The sequence below is a fragment of the Anabrus simplex genome, chromosome 1, assembly GCF_040414725.1.
Source record: "Anabrus simplex isolate iqAnaSimp1 chromosome 1, ASM4041472v1, whole genome shotgun sequence".
NCBI classification, from domain to species: Eukaryota; Metazoa; Arthropoda; class Insecta; order Orthoptera; family Tettigoniidae; genus Anabrus; species Anabrus simplex.
The window spans coordinates 709,965,912-709,993,049 of record NC_090265.1 but is presented as its reverse complement, the minus strand read 5'-3'; the positions used below and the strand labels follow the sequence as shown (position 1 = coordinate 709,993,049).

General features: G+C 39.5%; 1 protein-coding gene across 4 annotated transcripts in view; it reads right to left on the bottom strand.

Annotated features, from left to right (window-relative positions):
* Positions 1-26,239, bottom strand: part of LOC136856717 (transcriptional regulator ATRX homolog) — a 462,565-nt gene extending 436,326 nt beyond the window's left edge. For all 4 annotated transcript variants that reach the window (XM_068225163.1, XM_068225164.1, XM_068225166.1 and 1 more), the window contains exons 1-3: positions 26,102-26,239; positions 15,431-17,671; positions 172-329 (exon numbers count right to left, since the gene is read on the bottom strand). In XM_068225163.1, coding sequence (XP_068081264.1) covers positions 172-329; positions 15,431-17,223 — 1,951 coding nt within the window. In that variant the 5' untranslated portion in view covers positions 17,224-17,671; positions 26,102-26,239. The remainder of the gene's footprint in view (positions 1-171; positions 330-15,430; positions 17,672-26,101) is intronic.
* Positions 26,240-27,138: the final 899 nt, after the last annotated feature.

Here is a 27,138-nt window from a genome sequence, read left to right as displayed (position 1 = left end):
AAGGCCACAGCCACTTCCTTCCCATTTCTAGCCCTTTCCCATCCCATTGTCGCCATAAGACCTATTTGTGTTGGTGTGGCATAAAACCACTTGTAAAAATATATCTATTTTTTAAATTTAACCTTTATATTTGACTCGCCCTCGTACGTCAGTTACAAGAAATATACATACCAGAGTCATCTGATTTCTGCTCTTCTTTATCGTCTCGTGAGACGACTTTCCTCCCTCCCTTAGACGGATGGAGTGAATAATTCTCTTCAGTACTGGCATCCGAGTTTGAAACAGACCACCGTTTCTGCTTCCTTTTCAGTGTTTCAAGATTAAGAAGCCTGTAAAAAAAAAATTACCTGATTACGGAGTTTAGCCTAGACCAATGACTAGGCCTTAATGGCAGACTGTGCTGAAAGCCTGCAATCTAATATCTTGGAGATTGGAAAGAGGTGCAGCGAGTATGATATGCAAATGAACCTTTCCAAGATGTAAGAAGGCAAGAAAACTAAGAGGACTGAATGTCAGGTATGAATACAGAACTGGAACAGGTGCATCACTTCTAGTGTAACCTCCCAGAATGGTAGTATAGTAAGTTAAACCAAAACTAATGCAGCAAGCTTGCAGTAGCAATCAACAGAATTCTGTAAGAAACAAGTGATCACTCACAATTACAGAGTTATCTGATGCTCCCACCTAATCAATGCTATATGTTATAAAATGTATATTTACATCTAAATTTCAATACTAGTATCGATCTATGGATCATCCTCAGTTGCTTACACTAACAAATTAAAATACTACATTCATTAATCACTAGAAACCACTTTGTTTGAGTTTGTCGTATGTTACAGTCTTAAAATCTCCAGGTTTCATTTCACTAGCATATCGCTTCATGAAACGAAGCAGAAGAAACAAGAAATATAGGTGACTCTTATGTCACTGATGCTCTAACAATGACAGAGTGGACAAATAGTGGATACAAAATGAGACACACACTAACTCGTTTTGCCATACACAGATTTCATCACAAGGTTTGCCAACTCAAGAAGTATCGTGTACCGGATTCACAATGCATATGTATGAGGTGTCATTGGCAGTGTGACAGATACCATGCTCTTAGATGCAAAGAAATTGAAGTTTTCTCTGACTGAACTAAGCACAGATTAAATATGTGCACATGTAAGAGTAAGATGGCGACTACGGCCAGTTACGTGTAAACTTGCTCCGCACTTACCTGCCTAATTATCAAGATAACTAGCAGCTGGGATTCCATGTGTGCGTTCAACCGTCATCACTAAGTGCACGTTTTGATTTAAAATGGTCAAAATGACTCTCAAGGACGTTGAGAAGAGGTTGTCAGAGCACGAGAACTGCATGGCTGAATTTCAAGCTCGTTTGGAGGAAGCCATGACAGCTTCCGACCGCAGTGCAGACAGCAGTGCCGCCAACCCCCAGGAGCTGCTCACCAGCCTAAGCTCCGACTTTAAGAACTTCCGAGATTACATGGGTGCTGAGATAGCTGACATGAAGCAGGCCATTGTGGAGATCCATCAAAGGAAGGATAAACAAGAGGAGATGGCTGATGAAGCAGCCCAGTACAGTAGGCGAAATTGCCTACTAATACACGGGGTTAAGGTATCACCTGAGGAGGACACCTATGGGGCTGTCATAGACGTCATTAAGAACAGACTTAAGGTAGATATTGGCATGGACAGTATCGATAGATGTCATAGATTGGGTGGCCAGCGCAGGACGACTGCCAACGTAGTGGCCACTGGGAACAGGCCAATAATTGTGAAGTTTCTGCGTTACCATCAGCGGGACCAAGTCTGGCGGGCGAAGCGACTACTGAAGGGCACAAACATCATGGTCACGGAATCCCTCACGGCAACAAGAAAAGGGATTTTGAATAAGGCACGACACATTTGGACTGCGGAATGTGTATACACAGGATGGACGTGTGACTGTAATTACACCAGATGGCAAGAAAAACACTCTGATCATTCCTAGGGACCTAAACGTTCTCATCAGGCAGCGTAGCGGAGCACAGAATCAGTGACAATGAGTGAATGTGTTATAATAGGGCTAGTTTTAAAATATGTAACAGGACTCTTGTTTACCATGAGTTTCAAATTTGCCTCAAATAGTGTTAGTTATGTGTATATTTTTTTGAAATGTGAGTGTGAATGTGTGTGCAACAGTCAACGGTCTCTTTCAACGGGAGGCAGCGTTGAGTACCCATTGTTTCTGTCAATCTAAGTTAAACATAATCCCCTTGTAATGTTGGCTCAACGCCAGCTACCTGAGTCTGGCTCCAGTCCGCAACCCCCTGTCGCAACAAGTCTCTTGTTGAGACAGGCTCTCTCCTCCACACCACATGATTTGCAATGTTGCCATGTGAACACGCTCTCTCTCCCTGCTCACATAGATGAAATACGTACAATTGTTAACGACAACGACGTACATGTTTTTTGTATTAGTGAAACTTGGCTAGGGCCTACCATCCTTTCCGCCATAAAACATATGCCCACACAAATCACACTAGATGGATGCAGGAGGACGGGGTTGCAATCGACAGAGTTTTCTTGCTTGTTGCTTGGCCTCTTGATGTCTGCAGCGTTCTCATTCAAACAAGCTGATAGCAGTGGACGTAGTGTTCCACCGTAGTGAATAGTCCACAGCACATTCTTCCCATGTCCATATATTTATACCAGTTGTCTTCATGACATGTTTCAACTGATCCTTAAAATGCTTAACCCTTATAGGACCAGCTGACAATATAACGTCAGTGACAGTCCCTGCAAGAAAGACCAACTGACAATATATCGTCAATGGTCACACTGGCTAAAAAGACCAGCTGACGATATTTTGTCAATGGAATAAAAGGGTATCTATAGGCCAAATTTTTTAACACATGAATAATATGATGCTATATTAAGTGTCTTGAAGATCTTTTGGGACTGTTAGATTAAAGTTTAATTGAGTATGAGAGTCAAAGCACGAAATAAACACCAACAAGTACAGTGCAGCACATCTAATGAAGAGCACCACCTAACGCTCGCCAGCCAGCGCTAACCTTATTGGCGAGCTATGCAGTCTGCTGTTGCAGTTTGACATAAACCACGTGTGGCGGCAAGTAACGTCGTGCAGTCTTCTCAATTTTGCTTCATTTACGGTATCTCCTTTCCACAAATCTGATAAATCTAACAAGTCATCGTCAGAGTTCTTGTCGAGTTCTGCCCACAAATCGCAACTTGTCATACGTTTACGAGAAACATTCATTATTTACAAAGACGATGGCTGTATCACTCGAAACGGAAAGCAACATTCAAAATAATTAGCCATTTGGAAAGGAGACACCATAAATTAGCAAACAAACAAACAAATGATTAAACTGAGAAGAGTGCAATAGGTGAAAATGAAATGGCGTATGGCTTTTAGTGCCGGGAGTGTCCGAGGACGGTTGGCTCGCCACGTGCAGGTCTCTCAATTTGACACCCTTAGGCGACCTGCGCGTCATGATGAGGATGAAATGATGATGAAGACGACACATACACCCAGCCCCCGTACCAGAGGAATTAACCAATGTTGGTTAAAATTCCCGACCCTGCCGGGAATCGAACCCTGGACTCCTGAGACCAAAGGCCAGCACGCTAACCATTTAGCCATGGAGCCGGACGGTGCACTAGAATACTTGCCGCCTCACATCTATTTATTTATTTATTTATTCAGGATCAGCAACAGCATAACGCCGAATTACAACGATCTGAGCTGTCTACAATAGATATGAATCTAAAATTAAAGATATATAAATATTTAAAAAGGACACAAATACACACAATGAAAACTGTACAATTATATATAATACATATTTACATAAACAACGTTATTAACAAAGAAAAATACATTTTCAGTAAATACAGGAGCAGAACGGGAAAGAACAAGAAGGAAAATTAAGTTATATGATAAATATCATGACAGAAGGAAGGAAACGTTACGAAGAGATCTAGGTTGTTGTTGATAGATAATGTATTAAACATTGCTGGAATACACACCGAAAGGGACCTTTGGGTGAGAGAAAGCCGGGAGTAAGGAGTATGGAATAGGGTCTTCATTCTGGTATTACGGGATGGGACGTGGAGGGGGAATAAGGAAGCTAAATCTGGAGACCTAAAGAGACCATTAACTGCTTTGTATAGCAGCTTTAGGTCGGCTACTTTCCTCCGAGCAGAAAGAGTCTTGAGGTTCAGTTTCTCAAGCACTTGGATAGTGCTTCGATTGCGACATGCAGGGACTCTGGCTCTGACGATAGCACAGAAAAATGATTGTACACGGTCAAAGTGGCTGAGGTTTGAAGAAGCAGAAATGGACCAGACAGGAGAGGCGTATTCAACAATAGGTAAGATACAGGAAACGTAAAATGCTCGGAGGGCATTTACATCTGTGATGTCCGAAAACCTGTAGAGTAAACCGAGGAGTGACATAGCACGTGAAGTAACCCTGTTTATGTGCGAGACAAACAACAATTTACTGTCAAAATGCACTCCTAGGTCTTTTTGATTGTCAACAAGAGCAATCGGTTGGTTCAGTAGGTGATATTCTTGTAGAACGGGGGATTTACGAAGTGTGAACGAAATGGCGGAACACTTGGAGGGATGAGGTTTAAGACGCCATGTAGTACACCAACCTGACAGTGAATCAAGTGCATTTTGCAATTGGATTGAATCTGTAGGAGAATCGATCTGCTTGAAGATTTTACAAACATCAGCAAAGAGCAGTATTTCACATGAATGGTGGGAAACAGTATCGATAAGGTCATCAATAAACAGGGCAAAAAGAAGTGGACCAAGGACACTACCCTGCGGGACACCAGAGAGGGTGGTGGTGAGAGAAGAACTGCATCCATCAAGAACAACGTGCTGTAGTCTTTCGCTCAGAAAGCTATTAATTAGAGCTAGGAGTCTCCCATGCACGTTAAACCGCTCAGAAAGTTTGTGCGCAAGAAGGGTGTGATCCACAGTATCGACGGCCTTCGCGATGTCGATATAGCATACATCAAGTTGAGAGCCCGCGTGGATGGCAGACGTGGCATGATGGAGGAGGATAGCCAAGTTAGTTACGCAGGAGCTTCCAGGAAGGAAACCATGCTGCTGAGGGGATATATATGGATTTGTAAACGCAAGCAAATGCTGATGGATGATCCTTTCACAAATGATTGATAAAGCAGGTAATACAGAGACCGGGCGATAATTTGCAATATCCGACCTCTGTCCACCTTTAAGAACGGGTGTGATATACGCAAGTTTCCAGGAGCTCGGAAAGTAGCCGACTGAGAAGCACCGATTGAATATCACACTAATAGTGTATGAAAGAGTTACTGCTGTATTCTTAAGAAAGATAGGACTAAGACCATCAGGACCAGTGGGGTTTATTATCTGACAAAGACGAAAGTAGGGAGTACACTTCAGATTCAATTGTGGAAATATTACTGAGGCTATGGGAAGTAACAGGTTTGATTTTAGGAAAATCAGCATACTGTACAGGTTTAACAAAATTAGAAGTAAAATATTCATTGAATAATTCAGATCTATCTGCTCCACTGGCTACAGACTGGTCCCAGGTTACTACTTCCGGTATTCGTTTATTGTCTCTTCTATTGTTTATAAGTGACCAGAACCTTTTACTGTTGTGTTTTACTTCAATGCAGGCTCCGTTAATATAGTCAGAGTAATCCCGCGTTAATAAGTACTTGTGGTGTTTGCGAAGGTCCGAGAATATTTTATAATTACTCTCAGAAGGCGCATTCTTCCATTGTCTCCAGGCTACCGATTTTTGTAGTTCAGCACTTTTAGTATCACTCTTCTTCCATGGAGGGAATTTTCTGGACATCGAACGAGTAGGAATGAGGTCCCGAATCACAGCAAGCGTCCAATCATAAAATAAGTCCACCGCATCTTGAACTTCACCCACATGCAACAAATGCCATGGTAACAGGGACAGGGTACGATTCACAGTCTGCCAGTCAACTTTACGCCACACAGGCACAGAGCTCCTAAGGACAGCTCGATGACATCTCGGAGCACGGGGAGGGGTAAGAGTGAAAGTTGCTTCAAAGGACTTGTGGTTGGAGTTAAAAATATTTCGTCCCACAGAAACAGATGAGGGCTCGTTATAGGAAAGCAGGTAGTCAAGAAGACTATTTCTGCAGGTGTTTTCCAAGACATGCTGTTTGAAGTTCAGTCCAGTAATATAGTGGTCCATATACCATTTGTCAAGGCTATTAGAAGGCTGACCTAATGAGGGGGAAATCCAGGAGACAGACAGGTTAAAGTCTCCTAGTATGACAATGTTATCTTTGGAATGAACGGCTTTAAGCACAGAGGAAAGAAAAGCTTCAGAATAGCTGAGATAAGAACGAGGTGGTCTATAGAAACATGCAAATAGATATTTTATGTTATGAAATGTAACTTCAACCCAAACAGCTTCACAGTCATTCATCAGGTCGGTGCGTAGGGTCGCATGCCATTTAGATTTGACAGCGATTAAAACACCCCCTCCCCGGGATCCTGTTCTACGATCGGCTCTGAATAAGGAAAACTCTTTTGAGAGTGGGATTTCAGAGTCTAACACAAAATCCGTCAACCAAGTTTCACTTAAGGCGATAACGTCGAAATCAGCTAATTCTTGAACATGAAGTTCACAGTCTGTAATCTTATTTTTTATGGACCTGATATTTTGACAGTACACGGAGAACTCATTATTCATTGTCGGCCCAGGGTTAATTTGCACATCACCAGACAGGAGTAGGTGTTAGTAAAAACATACGGTTATTATTATTAATCTTTAACCTTTATAGGACCAGCTGAAGAACTGTGTACCAAATGCCAAGAAGGATGCCATGGTGTGTGCATTGCAAAACATATTTGTAAATAAGTTTTTGTAAGTGTGGAAAAAAACTGGAAACATTTTAAAACATTAATGGGTCAATGTCAGTGTGTTATATTGTAGGTGTGTATTGGTGTTATTCGAGGTTTTAGCTTTGTATCTACAAAGTGTAGGCAAACAATGTGTGCTTACTGCTGCGCTAGTTTTTTTTAGATTTCAGATCAAGTTGACAATAACAATACTTTGTTAATTAATTTCAATCTGAACTCCAAAAAAATTTGTGATAATATGGAAAATAAAGTATGGAACGTAAATAATACATTTGCCATAGGCCTAAATAAATTTTGATTCGTTTAGAAGCTACAGATACTTCATTTCAACATTTAAAAAACATTTTTAGTATATATATAAAATATTCTTTATTTTAAAATATTAATTTGGTTCAAACTGCCTCCGCTTACATCTCATAAGATGTTTTCTCAAGATTTTGAAAGAAAAAAAAAATCGTGAAGAAACATTTATTACAGACTAAGTTATACGTTTCTGAAAGGAAATGTAAAAATATGCCTTGAACGCCTTGGTCTTTTTCGCCATACGACATGCTAAACAGCTGGTCTTCTTAGGCGCGCCCTCCTTGAATATACCCAGTCCTAAAAGGGTTAAGAGGGGCTCCATAAGGTCTACTCCCAGAGCAAAGTTCACCATAAAGAATTTGGTGGGGAAGCCTGGTATCACCTATGCGGTGAACATGGCCTAACCATCTCAGTTGATGAACGATGATTGTTGCCTCATTGCTATTTAGCTGTGCTTTGTCGAGAACTGCCGTATCGGTCACATAGTCCTCCCACTTAATATTCAAGATGTATCTCATTTTCTGCTGGTGGAAGTGCTCAAGTTTTTTGATATCACGGCGATAGTGTGTTCAAGTTTCACTGCCATACAGCAGTGTGGAAATGACAACAGCTTTGTACACCAAGAGTTTGGTATGCAGTTTTAGGTCGTTATTAATGAAGAGTGTGCATTAACCATGCGAATGCTGCATGAGCAGCCCCAATTCTTTTATCAACGTCTTGTTCGCAGGTACACCGTTTAGACAAGATGGTTCCAAGATATGAAAAGTGATCAATCCGTTCCAGTGTTGTGTCTAAGATGGAAATACTGAACTTAGGAAGTGTTAACCCTGGGGCAGGTTGTGCAAGTACCTTCGTTTTTTTCACATTAATGGCAAGACCAAAGCGATCACATGCAGTATTAAAGCAGCTGACTGACTGTTGTAGTTCTGCAGGTGTTAGAGCAGGAGATGTGGTGTCATCGGCATACTGCAGTTCTGTCACTCAGGTAACCAGAGTAAATCTTTGTGAGCGATGCCTTGCCAGATTGAAAAGGCCTCCATCAAAACAAAATTTAATCTTCATGCCTAAATTGAATGCATCTGACACTGAGTTACCATAAAGAACCTGTCCAGACATGCCATCATGAAGAGCTTGAACCAATTCCACATAACGTTCAGGACATCCAAAATGTCTCAATACTTTCCAAATAGCAGATCTTGGTACTGAATCAAAGGCTTTTTCCAGATCATAGAAAACTAAATACAGAGAATGCTGTTGCTCTGCATTTTTCCTGGAGTACATTCACAGTAATTGGAAACCATTTTCTTTGAATTATTGTTATATACTACAGTATTAAAGTCTGATAAAACATCTGTTCATTTCAATGACATATCTCTCTGTTGAATGGGGAACCATAAGTCCATCACGATTATGTAATTTTGTTACCTCAAAATACACTTCTCCAATTTTTATAAATTTACTATCCTAAAATCTTGTAGTCAACTGATAATTTTTTCTTATTGAGCTACGTTAAAATCTTGGTAAAATAGGGCTTCATGAAATTAGTTAAACGAGCATATATATCTTTTATTTTGGCCGCGTGAACTTAGTGTTGAAAAGTGGTTTACCAGGTAGTAGTTGTGCTCCTGATAGTAAGGCTATTGATTTTAACCCGTTATCAATGTTGTTTACTATGTTTTTAACTACATTCTTAGATTTTTTTTCTTTTTTAAATACTATTTGTTAGAGACAACGACCTATAGAGATCTTTTGCCCCTACATTCTTAGATTAAGTGATGTTCAATGATTTTATCCTATGGTCTCAAACAGCTGAGGATGATCGATTGTGGATCGAAACCGGTCCAGCAGATGGTGTATTTTTAAAGTAGTATTGATTAGGTGGAATTATCCCCATTATATAATTGTGATATTCATCAATATGGACATGAAGATAATAAACTATAAACATATGACTATGTCGCTTGTTTCTTCCTTTCCATTACAAACAGTTCTTTCTTTAATCATTTGTGTGTGCAATCCAGTTCTTGTTTAAAGCTTACATCTGTGCAGTAGGTTTCACTAGATGTTCTCTTCTACTAAGCTAACCGAACAACATACAGGGCGATTCACTTATGGAGCAAAATGCTGAAGACATTTTGAGCAAAAAATCTCATATGAGTGCAATTGGACTAGATAAAGACTAACTGAATGGGTGGATATAATACCCAGTGCTGCCCAGGCACTTTATTGATCATTTACTTTTAGGTATGTTATTACCTGTTAATTATGAGTGAAGCGAATTTTTGTAGATTTTGTTATTGTGATGTTGGCTGAGATTTTAAGAACTATTTTGTAGTTTAATGCCCGGTTTCTGGAATGGTGAGATATCTTTCCGATAGCTATTGCTTTGTTACAGCTGTCGACTCGATAAATCTTCGCTGCGTTGCACAGCGAAACAGCAGCTAACTTATCGAACTGTCAACTATTGGCTCGTTGATCAAGTTTCATAAATACACACTAGATGCCACCCCTCATACTGCTTTGTTTTGGTGCATTAGGTGTCTTGCCTAGATTGCCAGGCGCATGCGCACAAGTAATGCATCACATTTGAGCTTTCTGTGCAGCTCCTGTTATCCCCTCTTTGCCACGCAGCAAGAAATGAGTATTATACTAGCTCTTGCAGACGTGGGTGTCAGTTTCGTGGTGTTTAAGGGCTGTCAGGAGAATTTGACATTGTTTGAGGATTTCTAATGAAATATGCACACGAGTGGCACATGTCACGCACAATCCAGTTTGCACTGAGCCTTATAGGTATACCGTATTTCTTCCCTGCTATTACAAAATATGAACATTGTTTGATCACAGTATAACGATATATATCGGGTAATTAACATAATTGTGCGCGTAGAGGCACGCGGCTGTGAGCTTGCATCCGGGAGATAGTAGGTTCGAATCTCACTGTCGGCAGCCCTGAAGATAGTTTTCCGTGGTTTCCTATTTTCTCTCCAGGCAAATGCTGGGGCTGTACCTTAATTAAGGTCACGGCCGCTTCCTTCCAACTCGTAGGCCTTTCCTATCCCATCGTCGCCATAAGACCTATCTGTGTCGGTGCGACGTAAAGCCCCTAGCAAAAAAATTAACATAATTATATAACTTGTTAGTTCCATGTAATGTAATATCGTTAATTAAAAACAACTCCACGATATAAGTATATGCTCACTGCCAATGCAAGTAGGCCTGCAGTAGGCCTACTACGATAATTGTGTAATTATCTGTTATTCTCGGTTAGTGGTACCAGTGCTTTTATGGGCACGAATGCAGTCACCGATACAAATATGATAAGACTCAGTAGTACCGAATCTTAAAGGGTATCCTAATTAATAATTGATCAACAGGGGACAATGGAAAATTATTAGTCACAGGACGCAAATTATCGCCTGTAACCTCTACCAAACCTATGGCAGTATATTTGTTTAGCCTCAATCTGTCTTTGAATTCGTTTTCACTACTGTATATTTCATTAGAATATTAGGCCGTCGATGATATAATCGTGGTCGTGCTAGAATGTTGACCATTTCTACAATTTCTTTGTCGGAAGAAGATGAGAAAGCCATAGAAAATTTTATCAAACACAAGCTTAGCTGCCGATACTGAAGTACTGCGCACGCGCCCACCAAGTTAACAAATAGATATCTCCTGCTCAGGGCCCTCTAAGTTAGCAAGCGATTTGTCGAACCGATAGCTGTATCTTACGTTCGTGCAACGCCAAAACACAAGTTAACCATTCGATACCGCTATAGGTTCGATATCTCACGTTCCAGAAACCGGGCATAAGAGTTATTGTTATGTATTTAATTTCAAGTTTTAGTTATAGATTATTTTGTTTCTCTTGGTCAGTTTGGACATTTTCTTCATCACCACTTCTCACTATGCCTATGCATCTGAACTGGTACTTAAACAGCATCCACGGTCACAATACATCTCGGAGACGGAAACTATGGATTCTACTTTCATATGGTTTGTTTCCTATCACTTTTATACTTCGTCCCTTTCCACCCCCATCCCGTGCTATTTATCTCTATACCAGAATCTCTCCTTGGCCTAGCCTACATCTACGCACGTGCCTATTTTGAACACCTGGCCTGTATTCTACTGTTGAATTATTGACCTGACGTTGCCATGGTTAAGGCTGGTCATTTCTTCATCAGATTCCTAGAGCGGGGTAATGTGATGCCAGTATTTCCATAACGGTTGGTTTTAGGCCCTTAAAACATAGTTTTCGGGGCCTAACTGAGTTTTGTTTTCGCATTGTGAGGTTTGTACGATAAATTTGATATTTTCCTTATATTAGCCTATATTTGCCAAAGGGCCTAAATCTAGGGAACGGAGAGGGCTGTTAAAATGTCTTGTAGATAGGGTTACCTGCAGGGTCCTAAAAGGTAAGTACACAAAATTTGATTTGGATTGGTTGAACGGTATGGATTTGTATAAGTAACAGACGGACACAGACGTTCTGCTTTATATAGATATAGATGAAAAATAATAGAACCCAGAGAATTTGAGTAGGTTGCTTCCCCCAGTATCACCAAGAGAGGGGGTGGAGGTTTGAACCAACATCCTGATGACTCTATGAATAAAGATATGGATGTGATGGTATGTTTTCCAATATTATTGAAAATTTGAATACATTGTCATCAATAGCTTTTAATATATTTAACTTTTTCTGAAACAATGTGCTCTGCTTCAATTTTTTCCTAAATAATAGGTTGAAACCTGGGGATAAGCAGATTGAAAATGTGGGCGGGAAAGGATTAATGAACAGGAGAACTGCCCATCACAGAAAATGCTGGAAATTGTGCAGTCACATGTCTGCTGAGCATGCGCATCTCCAAGTACATCGCTGTGTCATTACGCATGAGTGAGAGGAGCACACAGTTGAATGAAACACAAAATGGTGCTTATGATAAAACAGTGCATGTTCATCGTTGAGTGTTATGCAAAGCATGAATTGTGGAAAACCTGTGTGGAACTGTTTGCGCAAGAGTTTAAGCCTGGAAGTGCTTTGGCAAAACCTACAGCAAATTGTGCAACGCAAACCTTAGCAGAAAAATTGCGTGAAACAGGCTGTAGCGAATAAAAACTATAATTATCCGGAAAGATTTAGAACACCAGAAAACATTGCTCGAGTGAAGGTAAGCCTGAAACAAAGTCCAATGAAGTTGCAATGCTATTTATCTGTATAAGTAGAAATTAGGAAATTGTCATGTTGCAAACATTAAGAAAAAGGACCTGCATCTGTTCCTTACAAATTTACTGTTGTGCATGCGTTAAAGCATCCAGACGAACCTTCAAATGTTGAGTTCTGCCAGTGGCTTGTTACTGAAGTAGAGTCAGGACTTTTGGATTGTCAGTTTCTTCAGATGAGGCCATTTCAGCATTTTCTGTGACGTTCATAAACGAGGGTCAATCTCGCGTCAGTCCTACTGCAAATATTTTCTGGGTCAGTTTAATTTTGCCCATCTGGGACTATAAAACAAAACCACACGCGGACTGCTGTAAGTACCTAGGTGCTAATACAAGAAAAGATCTTCCTTGGGGTAATCACATTAACGAGATTGTAAATAAGGGTTCTTTGTATGGTTATGAGGGGTTTTAGGGGTTGTGATAAGGACATAAAATGTTAAGAACTTCATTGGGAGATGACGAGATATTTGCTAATGACAGAGAACACGAAAGGAGAGGGCACCTAGGTCAATTAGAAGGTGATTCTAATGTACGGGACACTCACCAGTATTGCTCATTTTAAGAACAGGAAACGATCCATAAGACAGCAGCACTGTTTTTTTTTTTTTTTTTTTTTTGCTTTACATCGCATCGACACAGATAGGTCTTGCACCATTTGTTCAGGGCGATTTCCAATAAATGAGTAATGTTATGTAAATGTTACCATCTTTGGGCTGGAAAGACTTGGGATTAAGGAGACAAGCTGATCCACTAAGCGGTATGTTCCGAGCCATCAGCAGACAGATTAACAACTGCTATTGATCAAGTTATTTACGTATTTGTTACAAAAACATGTTCTCTTCTTTCATATCTAATTTTCTTTATGGAACAGCAGTCGACAGATATTAATAATTGACTCCGACATCAGTGATGGTTTGTAATCGCCTTTGAATGTCGACGAGAGACCTCACAAATGCACATAGCATGAAAACAATACCAAAAGTCGCATTTTGTGGCAAATGCTTCAGTTTTCTTATTCAAACAGTGTCAACTAACGTAACTTAAGCATGTATGTACCATGAAAACATATATCCAGCACCAGGAATAAATTGATAACCCTCATGCTATAAATTTACAGTGGAATAGCCTTACCGAAATTTAACCAGGCGCAAGAAAATATAATTTAACCTCTGAAATCAGTGATGCGCTCTGCTATATCTTGAGGTGTACTGCATTCTTACTTAATTTAAGTGTAGAGTATTAAAATTAAGTAATCATTTACTTAAGCTTTATTTCTAATTAGTTAACAACTGTATTGACCACGTTTATTTACGTATTTATTACGAAATCATGTGGTCCTCTTTCATTTTGGATTTTTTTTACAGAATGGCAGTTTTTCCAGGCTGATAGAATTCAAGACACGTGTACAATTATTACAGCTCAAAGTCCCTTCCGTCATTGTTATGGACAATGCATCTTACCACTCCGTAATAATGGACAAAACCCCTACTTCAAGCGCCCGTAAAGAACTGTTAGTGTAATGGCTGCAGGAAAGAAATATCCCAGTGCATATGTGTATGACTAAATTAGTCGACGAGGTAGCAAAGGAACAAGGGCACGAGGTTATTAGATTGCCGTCGTACCACTGTCGCTTCAACCTCATTGAGTTGGTATGGTGTGGGGTGAAGTGAATTATTACGTAAGCACTAATAACAAGTCCTTCACAATTACTGAAGTGGAAGGACTGCTCCGGGAGAGTACTGCTCGATGGATGCGGCTTCCTGGAGGAAGAAAGTTAGCCATGTCACAACATTCATTAACTCGGCAAAGACAGTAAGCCTACATGGCATCATCAATGACTGTCAGGAGTTAATGATATGCCTAGACAACGACAATGACAATGAAGGTGACGGTATTGATAGCAGTGATCTGGAGGGTATCGAGCTTCTACCAATGTGAATCAGGTATGAAAATAAGGTTTCTGAATTATTGGTAAATTTAATACATTTTACTTGAAACCTTCTGCGTTAGCACCGGTATATATTATTGTAACATTTATTGGTGAATTCTTGTCAACCGATTTCTTCTGTATTCTCTAATATCACAATAAGAACTTTGTAGTAGATTTATCCCGTATCATTTTGTGTGATGAAATATTTTATTCTAAAATTAATCGTTGTGTTGAAAGTTTGATTTCTGTCGGCCGATTTCATTTGTATTGTATATCATCGCAATGACATTAAAAGCATTTCTCCCATGTTTTTAAAAACTAACGTGTCATGCAATCAGCTGTTGTTGCGGTGGCAACATCACTTCATGCACCATTGCATTGTGACCAACATTGTGCGCAGCTGTCATATGCAACCTTACGCTGGCCCACCTATAGTTTCGACCCCACATACATTGGATCATCTTCAACCACGATCCAATTGGAAAACATGCTCACATGTGAGGAACGCCAGTTGAAGGGTATTACTAATAGACTCCAACATCGCCTTCAAATGTCGATAAGAGAGCTCGCTAGTGGGCATAGCGAGGAAATGATACCAAAGACGATCGATCACATTCAATATAATGGCTGGGTGCATAAAAATCCGCACCGGAAAAAATCGTGCACGCTTAATGTCTCATAATAATGGATATGTCAATTATAGGGCTCTTGCTGTAACCAAAGGAATTTTGAAGGGACAGAAGAAATTTGACGTTATAACGGGATTCTTTTATAAGCCATACTCTCTATAGTGGACTCGTACTGTAGTTTTTAAAGTAGGAAATATCATAATTTGAAGATAAAGTTGGAATTCAACAAGGCAAATGGGGGAAAATATTTGTTTATAAGATCAATTAAGAACTGGAATCATTTACCAAGGGAGATGTTCAATAAATTACCAACTTCTTTGAAATCATTTAAGAAAAGACTGGGCAATAGCCTTAAATGTAAATCAGTGGTATAAGAAACAAAAAAGTGTCAGAAAAGTATGGTCACAAGAACTGCTTACCTCGTCAACTGTTTTTCATCTGTTTCTTCTGACTTTGGGCAGTCAGACTCCTCAGATGCAGGCTTGCTGAAAATATGCTCTTCTAGTGTATTTGGTGACAGGGGTTCCAGTTTAACAACACAAGTGCCAAGCAACTTTCCGTCTCCGTACTCTTCCTTGTTCTCTGGGAGGGAGACTTTAGATTCTGACACGTTATGATTGTGAGAAATGTCCTCTGAATCCAACCTGCTTGTTCCTAGATCTGGGGACCGACTTGGTGCATCTCCCACTGGCAAAGTTTCGTCTGAAGAGGAGTATAACCTCACTCTTCTCCTCCTCCTAACTGAACATTCATCTCCGGAATCCTTCAGAAGTTCTTCCATTGCTGCCTCTGAATCCAAACTGCTTGTTCCTAGATCCCGGGACTGATTTGGTGCATCTCCCTCCGACACAGTTTCGTCTAAACACGAGTATGACCTCCCCCTCCTCAATGAACATTCATCTCCAGAATCCTTCAGAAGATCTTCCTTTGCAGCAAGACTTTCTTCAGTATGTTCCAATTTCAGTTCTTCGGAACATTCTGCATTACCCCTGCCCCCATGCATTTTTTCTGACTGTGGTCGAGAGTTTTCTCCAACATCTGACATTTCACTTTTACCTAATCGTAAATCTGGGGTGGAAGGCACAGTGTCTCCATAATTCTTTTTCTGGTCGTTGGCTAACGAAGGCACAGAATGAGGTTCACAGCCCATTTCTTCCTCGTCATCATCACTCGAGTAACTATAAAACATCGATTCCAATTCTTCTATAAATGATTTTTGTGTTCCATCTTTCTCAGTCACAGTCTTACTTGAAGGATTGCTTTCAAAGGAATTCACTTCTGAAATAGTACGCTTATGTTCTTGAGTTTCCTTTTTCTTTGTAGCTTGAGAGGAAATCTCCGGTCTTTCTTTATTAATGGCTTCCAATATGTCAACAGAATCAAACTTTTCTTCCTGATTCACAGCATTCAGCACACTCTGGTTAATAGCCATTTCATCATCACCTTTGTTTATTTGTGCATCAGTATTCTTGTTAGATTCTTGTAGAATGTGTTCACAGTCAAAGTCTTTTTCCCATTCACTTAAAGGAAGATCACATTCAGATATCTCACTATTCTGTTTAGTTCTTTCTTCCAGAATGGTTGCTTCTGGAGATTCCTTACCAGATAGAGAGACAGTCACATCATCGGAGAGCGATATCTTCCTAGAAACACCATACTCCTCGACATCAGAGCACCGTCTTGAACATTCTTTACTGCTGCCCTCGCTAAGTCTAAGATTTTCTTTAGAGTTTGAACCAGCAAAATCTTGGGTTTGGAACGAGTTTCTGCCATCAGACTCTGAATGACGAACGAACTCTGAGCACACTCCAACATCCATATCTTTGACAGTAGTATCTGCCGCACGCATATTATTTCCATCACATGTATCATCGCTCTGCACCGATTTCCTAGAAGATGACTGACTGTGCTTATTTGCCAAACGGTCAAACGACTGAGTCAAACGACTGTTGGCAACTTCTAAGTTTCTCATCGAGAGGAATATAAGGAGTTTCAATGACTCAACAACTTTGGATACTTTCTCCAAGTCAGTCATATTGGAAATTTTTATCTTTGTAGCATAGAGGCGATTAGCTCGCAAAGAAATTAGTTCAGCTACATTGGCAACATCCAAACAATGGTCTCGGAGCCATACACAGACCTTCTTTGCATGCCTTCTATCAAGTCTGGGAGAATTTCTTTTATTTCTAACTTTCACTTCTTCCGAGCCCATGATGGATTCTCTTTTAATTACTGTATGATAATTTTTTCTGCACACAGACTGTTTTCAAACAGTCAAAATTAAAATCTGCTACGCTAGAGAAAATTAAAAAATAATCTTACAATAACAAAGAAATTGTCCACCACCTCACCGGTCCCCTCCGTAAATGAAACTATTATAAGGCCAAAGTTGAATGATGATATATCTGATTTAACTGCATCATTCTTCTGATTAAATGGATATTAGTATCATGATAATGGCAGGAAAATTCCCTGAGCTATGCTCTAAAAAGAGAGGAATATCATGTCTTGTCCATTTTTTAAATATTATTTAATGTTTTTGTATTTATGAATATAATAGAGTTTTTCTGCATGAAGAAACTTTAGATTAAAGATGCGCTGTTCTTCAGTCTTCAGAAATAGTAACAGAGTGACGGGGACAGGCACAAAACTTCTCATCCCTGAAAATGAAGAGAAACATATATTAATACATCGTTCCATTGTAGGAAAGAGCAAGACAGCCTGATGATCAAGGCAATACAAGACAAAACCAAAGTATTGCATCTTATATCCTACCATTATTATCCCTATATTAAAAGTGTTTACTAAAATCAGCTTTGACAAATCCGTCCGTCCATTCTACTGGACCAAATTGCTTCATTTTTGTTTTATTCTCTCCGGAATTATCTGCCAGTAACCATGAAACATTGATAGGTCTAGTTCAGCCAGCTTTGAGTAATCATAAAATCAAGTCATTAAATGATCACTCCAAAAATTGCAGGCGAAGGCTTATCCTAACCCGCAATAAATTATGTACTTAGCAGATTGCTAGGCGAGTAACACTTTCATTAATATTCTGATATATGTGATTTTCATCCTACGTAACGTCATAACATGCGGCCATGTTTGATTACTACCTATCAAGTCAGAGAGTATATACTTCCCCTGATCACAGATGAATACTTTCCTTGCTAAATACTCTGATTCTCTAATCTTTCCCAGCTTCCAAATATATTAAACAGATGTAAGAGCATTCCTAATAACTAACATGCTGAAGTCTTTGTACAAACAGACCCCATCATGACATACACCTTAAATATTATATGGGAACATCTATCAAAGGATAATCTAGCTACACTAGAAAGAGTGAAGGCCATGCATATCAAAAAAAGTTTTCTGCCTGGCAAAAAAAGCGCTCCTTTGAGACTAACCTATGAGCTCACAAGACAACCGTTCTATATAGAAGAACTGCGATTAAAAATACCATTGCCTTCTACGACACAATACCAACCTTTACATCAAGAACTGCAGGATAAAAAAAGCAAATATATGGATAGATTTTTACCAAACAGACGGTATAATGGCATCAGAACGGATTAATTCTAACCACGAAATGTTGCATACCATAACACGCTTCTATTTAAATGTTCTTAAAACAATTGAAAAGGTCAGGCAAAACACTGACTACGACAGGCATATCAAGACGAGTTATCTAACCTATTTATAATGAATGCTGCTGCGGAGTAGCACGGGTCTTCTAGTTATTATTATTTATTTACCTTAAATTGTACATATACAATCTAGCGGTGGTAGATGGAAGTGCCTCCATCCCCACAAGTTCTTCCAAGCTCTAGCAGCTATACAGGGTGATTAAAAGAGCTAAATGCCACAAATTTGATAAACTGTGCTGGTGATTATTGTCTAAACCCAATCACATCATTTGACGACCCTAGCTCAAAGTAATTTGTGGCGTATGAATCAAATGACAAGCTCAGCTCGCGACAATCCATTGCTGTATATCAATACGTGTAGTTCAGTTACTAACTCAGAGATGCCACTTGTATGCATTTTGAGTTGAACGTTAGACACGTGGCTTTGGTTGTTTCCCTTGCTCCAGGTTATCACGCATTTCCGGAACAAGAGATAAAAGAATCTTTGTTCATATTATTTTGCTATTTGTTTTACATCACACCGATACAGATAGGTCTTATGGCGACGATGGGACAGGAAAGGCCTAGGAATGGGAAGGAATCTGCCAGGGCCTTAATTAAGGTACAGACCCAGCATTTGCCTGGTGTGAAAATGGGAAACCACGGAAAACCACCTTCAGGGCTGCCGACAGTGGGGTTTAAACCCACTATCTCCTGGATGCGAGCTCACAGCTGCGCGCTCCTAACTGCATGGCCAACTTGCCTATTATTTTGCTCACGTTAGTTGCCATCATGGCGTCAAGCAGATATGTTGATGTTGATGAAAATGGAATACGAAAGCTAATCGTGTTTTAGAGTGTGTAATAATGTTATTTGTTTTACGTCCCACTAACTACTTTTCAAGGTCTTCGGAGACGCCGAGGTGCCGGAATTTAGTCCCGCAGGAGTTCTTTTACGTGCCAGTAAATCTACCGACACGGGGCTGTCGTATTTGAGCACCTTCAAATACCACCGGACTGAGCCAGGATCGAACCTGCCAAGTTGGGGTTAGAAGGCCAGCGCCTTAACCGTCTGAGCCACTCAGCCCGGCATTTTAGAGTGTGATACTGAAGGCAGTGATGTTTGTGATGACAAAAATAGACCCTGAAAGTTCAAGTTGTAGCGATGCGTGTAAAGGTGCTGATGACATGGAAAGTTATACAAATGACTACGACGGGCCAGGTCTTTCGAAACGAGTTTGTACTGTTGATAAACTTATCGTACAGGTAAATCCCGTTATACGCGGATTCATTATCCGCAGTTTCGCATATACGCGATTTTTTGTTTTAAGTCGAGTAATGTCATCTGTTAAAAGTATGTGGAAGCTGTAGTGCCTTAAGGCGGGTACAGACATGTGTGCCGAACTCTGTAAGGTACACTACGTTGCTCGCCAAGGTTAACGGGGCAAGCACATCTCTACGAGCATCTTCTATTGTGTTTGTAGAGACGTGAATGGTCATTTCTGATCTGTAGAGCTGTGAAGTTGGACTTGACAGGTTTCGTATTTAGAACGGCGGGTAAAAGGAAAGAAAGTGTGCCTGTCCAAGTAAAGAAGCGCATACCAAAGTCATACTCGTCAGAAACAAACACGTTTTGGATGGCAATGAGAAAAGTGAGCGTATTATTGACATTCAGCGTGCTTTGGGACTTAATGAATCCACTGTGAGAATTGTTCGTGACAATGCGGAATCAATTCGAAAACTGCTCCATCTTATACTAATTTACGTGTGACTAGAGTGACCAAATCCCGCTCAGAAGCGATGGGAAGAATGGATTGGATTGAGTATCACAACCAACATTACATGCCTCTCTGGAGCTGCTATTCAAACTAAAGCCAAGAGCATGTATGCAGAGTTTAGTTTATTATTGTGTGTTTCAGTTTCATGGTAATAGTTATTTTTTGTAAATATACTAAGGATCTCTGCTATTTTAAACCTAATATATGAGTAAACAGAAACCTAACCCTATATTTTTCATATAAAACGACTCTCGATTTACGCGAATTCGGTATGTGCGGCAAATCTGAGGAATGTAACTATCGCGTATAACGAGGTCTGCCTGTACGTTTCAGGAACATGAGTCAGGAAGATTGGACTTCACTGATGAAGGGAATGTACATGTTCCTGAAACATATATGAATAAATAATTTTCAATTATAAAAAGTGTATTGACAAGGTGGACCAAACACATACTATTTTAAATAGCTCAAGAGTTTGTACCTTGGCACAGACTAACTTGACTGACTGGAACTGGGCAAAAATTGGCAATAATTCTCTGGCACATATGTTTAGCGAATACAGTGGGGTTAGTGATAACTTACTGTAAAAGTATGATATGCAGCCACAATCTGAATTCTCAGTTTCTTGCAAATACATTAATCCATTTTTTGATGAAATATCCAACGAGACAAATGCGCAATCCTGCCATTAAAAAAGTGAAAGACGATGACAAATGGTTTGAGACTACACCTGATGACATTAGGGCATACTTTGCGTTAATTAGAAGAAAACAAAAGTAACAAAAATGTGTGTTGTGTGCTACAGCCGAAGTAAAAGGAGTAAAAGTGCTGACAATAAAAAAAAAAATGTGGTGCAGCTCTTCACTTAGAAGAATGTTTTGACGTGTACCACACTCAGCAGATGTACGAGAAAAGCAGCAGTGGTAAGCTTATTCCTTTATTATCATGAATGCAAATTTTCAGAAAGGAATCTTTACTGGTTGGTTTTCTAAATAATATAGTACTGACAACTGCCACAGAGTGGCATTTAAATGGGATTTCTCAGTGAACAGCTACGGTATTTAAATGTAATACAAATGGGTTAAGAAGTGAACTGAACAATCATCCTCTCTTGACAAACTACAGTTAAACAAAAACGAAAATAAACATAAAATATACATTCAATGCAATGAAATTTGGAAATGAAGGAATGACTTAAGCCAAAAAGGATACTATCACATCAAAAGCAAATCTGTCTGCAAAATGTTCCAGTTCAGAAGATGTGATGAAGACAATTGTCAAAACTGTGAATTATACAAGATCGAATGGGAATTCCAAACATGTATAAACGAGATTGAAGCAAAATATGAAGATATATAGTATTATTCCAAAGTTCATTAGCTAAGACAAAGAAAGATGTTATAGAGAGTTTTCAATCTGAAGAAGCCAACAGCAGGACAGGACAGAAAAGGAAAACCATATCCCTCAATTCAATAATCTTGAACGGATGAGCGACTTTGGATACCTGATATATCAATGCATTTAAATGACTTGAATTTATATCTGCAGAGAAGAGTAAATTTAGTTTGCAATTTGTCTGACCATCTGAAATCCACTGAAAATGAACACTTACTAAGGAAACTCCAGCATCAGAAATGGGATACAACACAGTTTCCCTGCTTGTCATAATGTGTGGCTCCTAATCAGGGTTGTAGTGGAAACAGAAATAGGTTTCAGACTCAATCGTGAAATGACTAAATTAAATATGAACATTCGTGTAACAGGTTGCTTAGAAGAGCTTTGGACCAATTAAAACAGGAAGATAATTGTATTTAGTTGTATTTATTTATTTGTCTCAATATAACTCTGTTTATTTGAGGAAACTGTAAAATCAGAGGGGCAAGAAAACTGTAGGCAGTACACAGCTATATTAAAACATTAGAATATACTGTGCTTTGATAGCTTAACTCAATGGGTGATCGCTAGAGCCTGGATTATATGTAATTACATATTCTGTTCCCATATATGTAGCTACTAGAAAAGCTAAAATGTCAGCAAATCACACTAAAAGGACCATTATTCCACGAGTTTAAAGTTACATATTTTTTACATATTTCAATGCATAATAAATATTACATATTTTAAATGGATATTTTGAAAGATATTGCACATTTGAAAGTAAACAAGAATGCTCCAGAGTTCTCAAGACCACTAATCCACGTAAGTCCAACTTAAAACAAGACAAAATTCAGGCGCTAAAAGACCTAAGGGACAATTTGGATATAATAGTTCTCCCCGCTGGCGAGGGTAACGCGACAGTGGTGATGGATAAGTATGTTTATGACAACAAGATCTTGTCTCTGTTAGCTGATCCTATATACAGGATTAACAGTCATGATCCTACAACTCGCTATTCAAATGCAACCGTCAAATTGATCAAGCAATCTTCTATTCTAGAAAATACAACAAAGAGTCTCCTTCCAGGGGATACTATTCCTCAGACACATATGGGCTTCCCAAAATACATAAGGAAGGTGTTCCTCTTAGGCCTATTGTTAGTACGATTGGTTCCCCAACATATGCCCTTTCCTGGGTAACACCCCTTCCTATATAAAGGATTCCACACACTTCATTGAGAAGTTAAAAACTATATCACTTCAGCTAGGTGATATCTTGGCGAGTCTCAAAGCGGTGTCTGTTTACGAGAGTACCTCTTGATGGTGGTATGTCTCTCATTCTCATTAATGATATTTTTACTGAAAAGATCGGACGGCTTTTCTATCACTGCATGACCTCCTACTTTCTATGGAATGGGAAATATTATGAACAGACAGATGGTGTGGCCATGGGAAGTCCTCTCTCTCTTGTTGCGGCTAATTTCATCAGGGAAATCTTCAAAGAGAAAGCTTTGTCGCCGGCACCTTGCAAACTAAAGATCTGGTGGCGATATGTGGATGATACGTTTGTCGTTTGGACAGAAGGTGAAGATAATCTTGGTCACTTCCTGGATCACCTTAATTGCCAGCACCATGGAAATGGAATCTGACAGCAAAATAACATTTTTAGTTCTCGTCACCAAGAAAGAAGATGGATCTTTAGGACACAGCATTTATCGTAAGCCTACACACAGATTCTCACCCTGCCCAGAAACATGGTATCCTTAATAACTACCAGGGCCAGGAGGTTTTGTCAAGTGTCAGCTCTACAAGAGGAAATTAACACCTTGAGAACCACCTTTGAGAGCAACGGTTACAGCAGAGCTTTGATCTCAATGGTTCTGAAATCGACACATAATCGGGCGTCTGTTGAAGAAAAAGATATAATAAAAGGAACTGCTTACTTACCTTACATACATAACATGACGGATCGTATTGCTAAAATCTTACGTATGTACAATCTACGAACTGTTTTTGGAACATCAATTAAGATTAGGCAACTCCTGCGAAACTAAGGACAGTTTGCCTAAATTGCAACAACCTGGTATCTACAGAGTTCCCTGTACTTGTGGCAAGGTTTATATTGGGCAGACTTTGAGAACGGTATGTACTCTCATCAAAGAACATACCAGGTGTATCAGACTCAACCAACCTGATAAATCAGTTGTTGCTGATCATGCCATAACATCTGGTCATGATGTCATGCTCCAAGAAGTGGATGTTTTTGCCCGTATAAAGCAATATCGCCCAAGAATCATCAGGGAGGCGGTTGAAATACGTAAAAACCCAGATAATTTCAACCGCGATACAGGCTACAACCTCAGTGAATCATGGCCACCTATTATCAGAACCATTAGAGAATGATGCTTGACTGTTGCCATTCATTGTCTCTAGCATGGGGCTAATGGCATCCCTTTTTACATCTTAGGGCACCATTTTAAGTTCCTTGTTGCTTTCTCCTAGCAACCGTTAATGCGTCGTTTCATTTCTCTGTTGCCTCCTGATGAAGAAAGGCAAGGTTCCTTTTGAAATGTGTAGAGAATATTTATATAATTCATTACACACAAGCCCACTTCATGAATAATTACACGGAGCGTGAAAGTCTAAATTATAATATTCCCATGGTTTCTTTCTTACACACAGAAAACTTTGTAACGTTGGGAGAGTGTTGTTACACCATTCTTCTGTCCAGCACAGAGAGGTTTGGAATCAAAGGCAGGCTTTTGGAACGCAATCTAGTGATCACAAACTGCATACCACCACCTCTCCTAGCCTGGTGGCCAACATTCTGATGATCAAAATTGTAAAGATAGGTTAGAAATCCAACATGGCATGGCTTGAACAATGTTGGCATTCAGTGAACAGGCAGCCAGTGTTGGCATATTAATCTACATGACAGAAACATTGCAAAGCACTCTACGTTTGTGAGTGGACTAAAGTTGAATTACACCTGGACAACAAGCAAACAGGGTTTGGGGGCATAATCCTCCAAGTGAGCGTCGCAAAGCGGTCTACAGTCCTCTTGCATACTGGACATCAGCAGACGTCTGCTTAGGCCACAGGTCTGGTACAGTTAGACCAGTAGTCTGTTTAAAGTAAGGTCCAGAGAGGTTCAAACTGGACACTTGGACCGATGTGGTGAGCTCTATTGTAAACAATACCAAACTAGACTTCGTCACAACCCACCAAGAGCAATACAGAAAATGGCCATATTCGGTACATTTACACAGTCTCATCTTGATTTTTCCCTATAAGAATACTTCTAGAGACAGGCTGGTAGGTCCCTGGAAAGCATGAAAGATCTCTGTTCTCTACTACTTCAGATACCATATTGATTTACATAATTTTTTTACGATTTTAATGTTTCCAACATATGGGTACCCACAAACGAATTGCTACTGTTTTTCCACATACAGGACTTGAACCAACTAACCATTTAAGACTTCACACCTTAATGACCATGGTCACAAGGCAGGCTAACAGTAGTACTACTGATAATGGAACTTTTACTCATAAGTTTGTGGACACTACGTCAGTTTATTTATTTTTGTAGACTCAGCCTGAAAGTCTCCCATGATACTATGCCATGGCAGAACATCATTTCAGATTAATTACCCCACTATACCAATTACCTGATGATCATTCTAAGATCTAATAAATAAACTATGAAGTAAAAATATTCAACAGCCCAATCCCCCCAACAGAACTTACAGTTACATGGTGAGATAAGATGTTCATATGAACAATCTGTGTAATATCAACAAGTGTTCCTTCTAATGTCATAAGAATCACTGAAATGTGATGCTCCATTTAAGCAATCTTTTAAAGGACGACGACTGTAGTTTTAAGGGGCTAAATTACAAGATTATCCACCCTTTCTAACTTCAACTGAAGGAGGAACAGCAATAACTTAACTACATCCCTATCCAAGAACATCATCACCTTACAAACTTAGAAGCTTTGATAAATAGGAACTTAAACTAAAAGAAATATCAGACAGCATCTACACAATGAACCCAGCAGAACATTAAATTTAGTGCTGAACATGATGGTTTATGAAGAAATATTATCAGCTTCTACTGATTAATGTATAATTGTAGTAAATAAGTGCAAACTTATCTTAAACGATCGTGTACTCTCCACCAACAAACAAACAAACAAAATATCTCAAGTCTGTAATGCACGAAAAATAACATCCCCTGCACGAGAAACGTCAAAAACTAGTACCAGAAACAAGCATCATATGAACACTCTGAAATATAAACATACCAATCTACACTGTTTCTATCGTACGAGTCGACAGATCAACAAACTCTCGATAAATAAAAGTCCACTATTACTCATCTCATAACAGTCTTCTTCTAAAGCCCGAACAAAACATTTCTCCCTCCCTTTCGCCCAAAGAGGATAGAACTCTAAAACTAATGGAAGAGCAAAAAACAAAAAACACCACACTTAATCATATGGTTTGAAACCCAGGGAGTAAAACAAGAAAGTAATCTTTACTCCCTGTTGAAAACCTCATTGCTACCAACACGTCTTATCATATATAATTGTGCGAGAAGAGCGCGTACAGAATTAATAATATGTGTAACGTGGATTGGCTGTATTCGCAACGTTCAGTTGAGTCCAACTAAACAGATAATCTCTGGTGTAATGTGGTGTTTATTGTTTGTGAATTAGTGAATTGATATTTCAACAATCAGTCATCCTACGAAACTTTGGTTAAATTTATTAAAATACGCCGTCGTGTTATCATAGCGTTCAGTGTTGTATATAGTCTGTTCATTATAATGTGGGAATATAATTGTGCAGGTGCAGTGTAAAAATTTGTGACTGGTGTATATGATAGAGGCGTACTCAATTTCCTGGAAAACATAGGTAAGGTAAGGGTTATTCTGCCCGAAGGCAGGTCCGAACCTCCGCAGAGGTGTTCCTGAGCCGGAGTTTACGTGCGGTAGAGTGGCCAGTTCCTTTCCGCTCCTCCATTCCCTTACCACCACCAACAGCGCGTGGCAACCCATCCAACTCCTGACCACGCCCAATGTGGCTTAACTTCGGAGATCTCACGGGATCCGGTGTTTCAACACGGCTACGGCCGTTACCGAAAACATAGGGCCTATATCAATAAATTTAATGTAACTTGTGATTACCCATCGATCTGAGTGTGTGTTTCATCTGATAAAGTGAACATTTGGAAACTACAAGAGAATTACACCTTATTCAAGTGTTCAGTTTTGTAGATATGGGGATAAACTAATTTAAGGCATTATATTATTTATTCGTGATAAGTGTGTACGACTTAG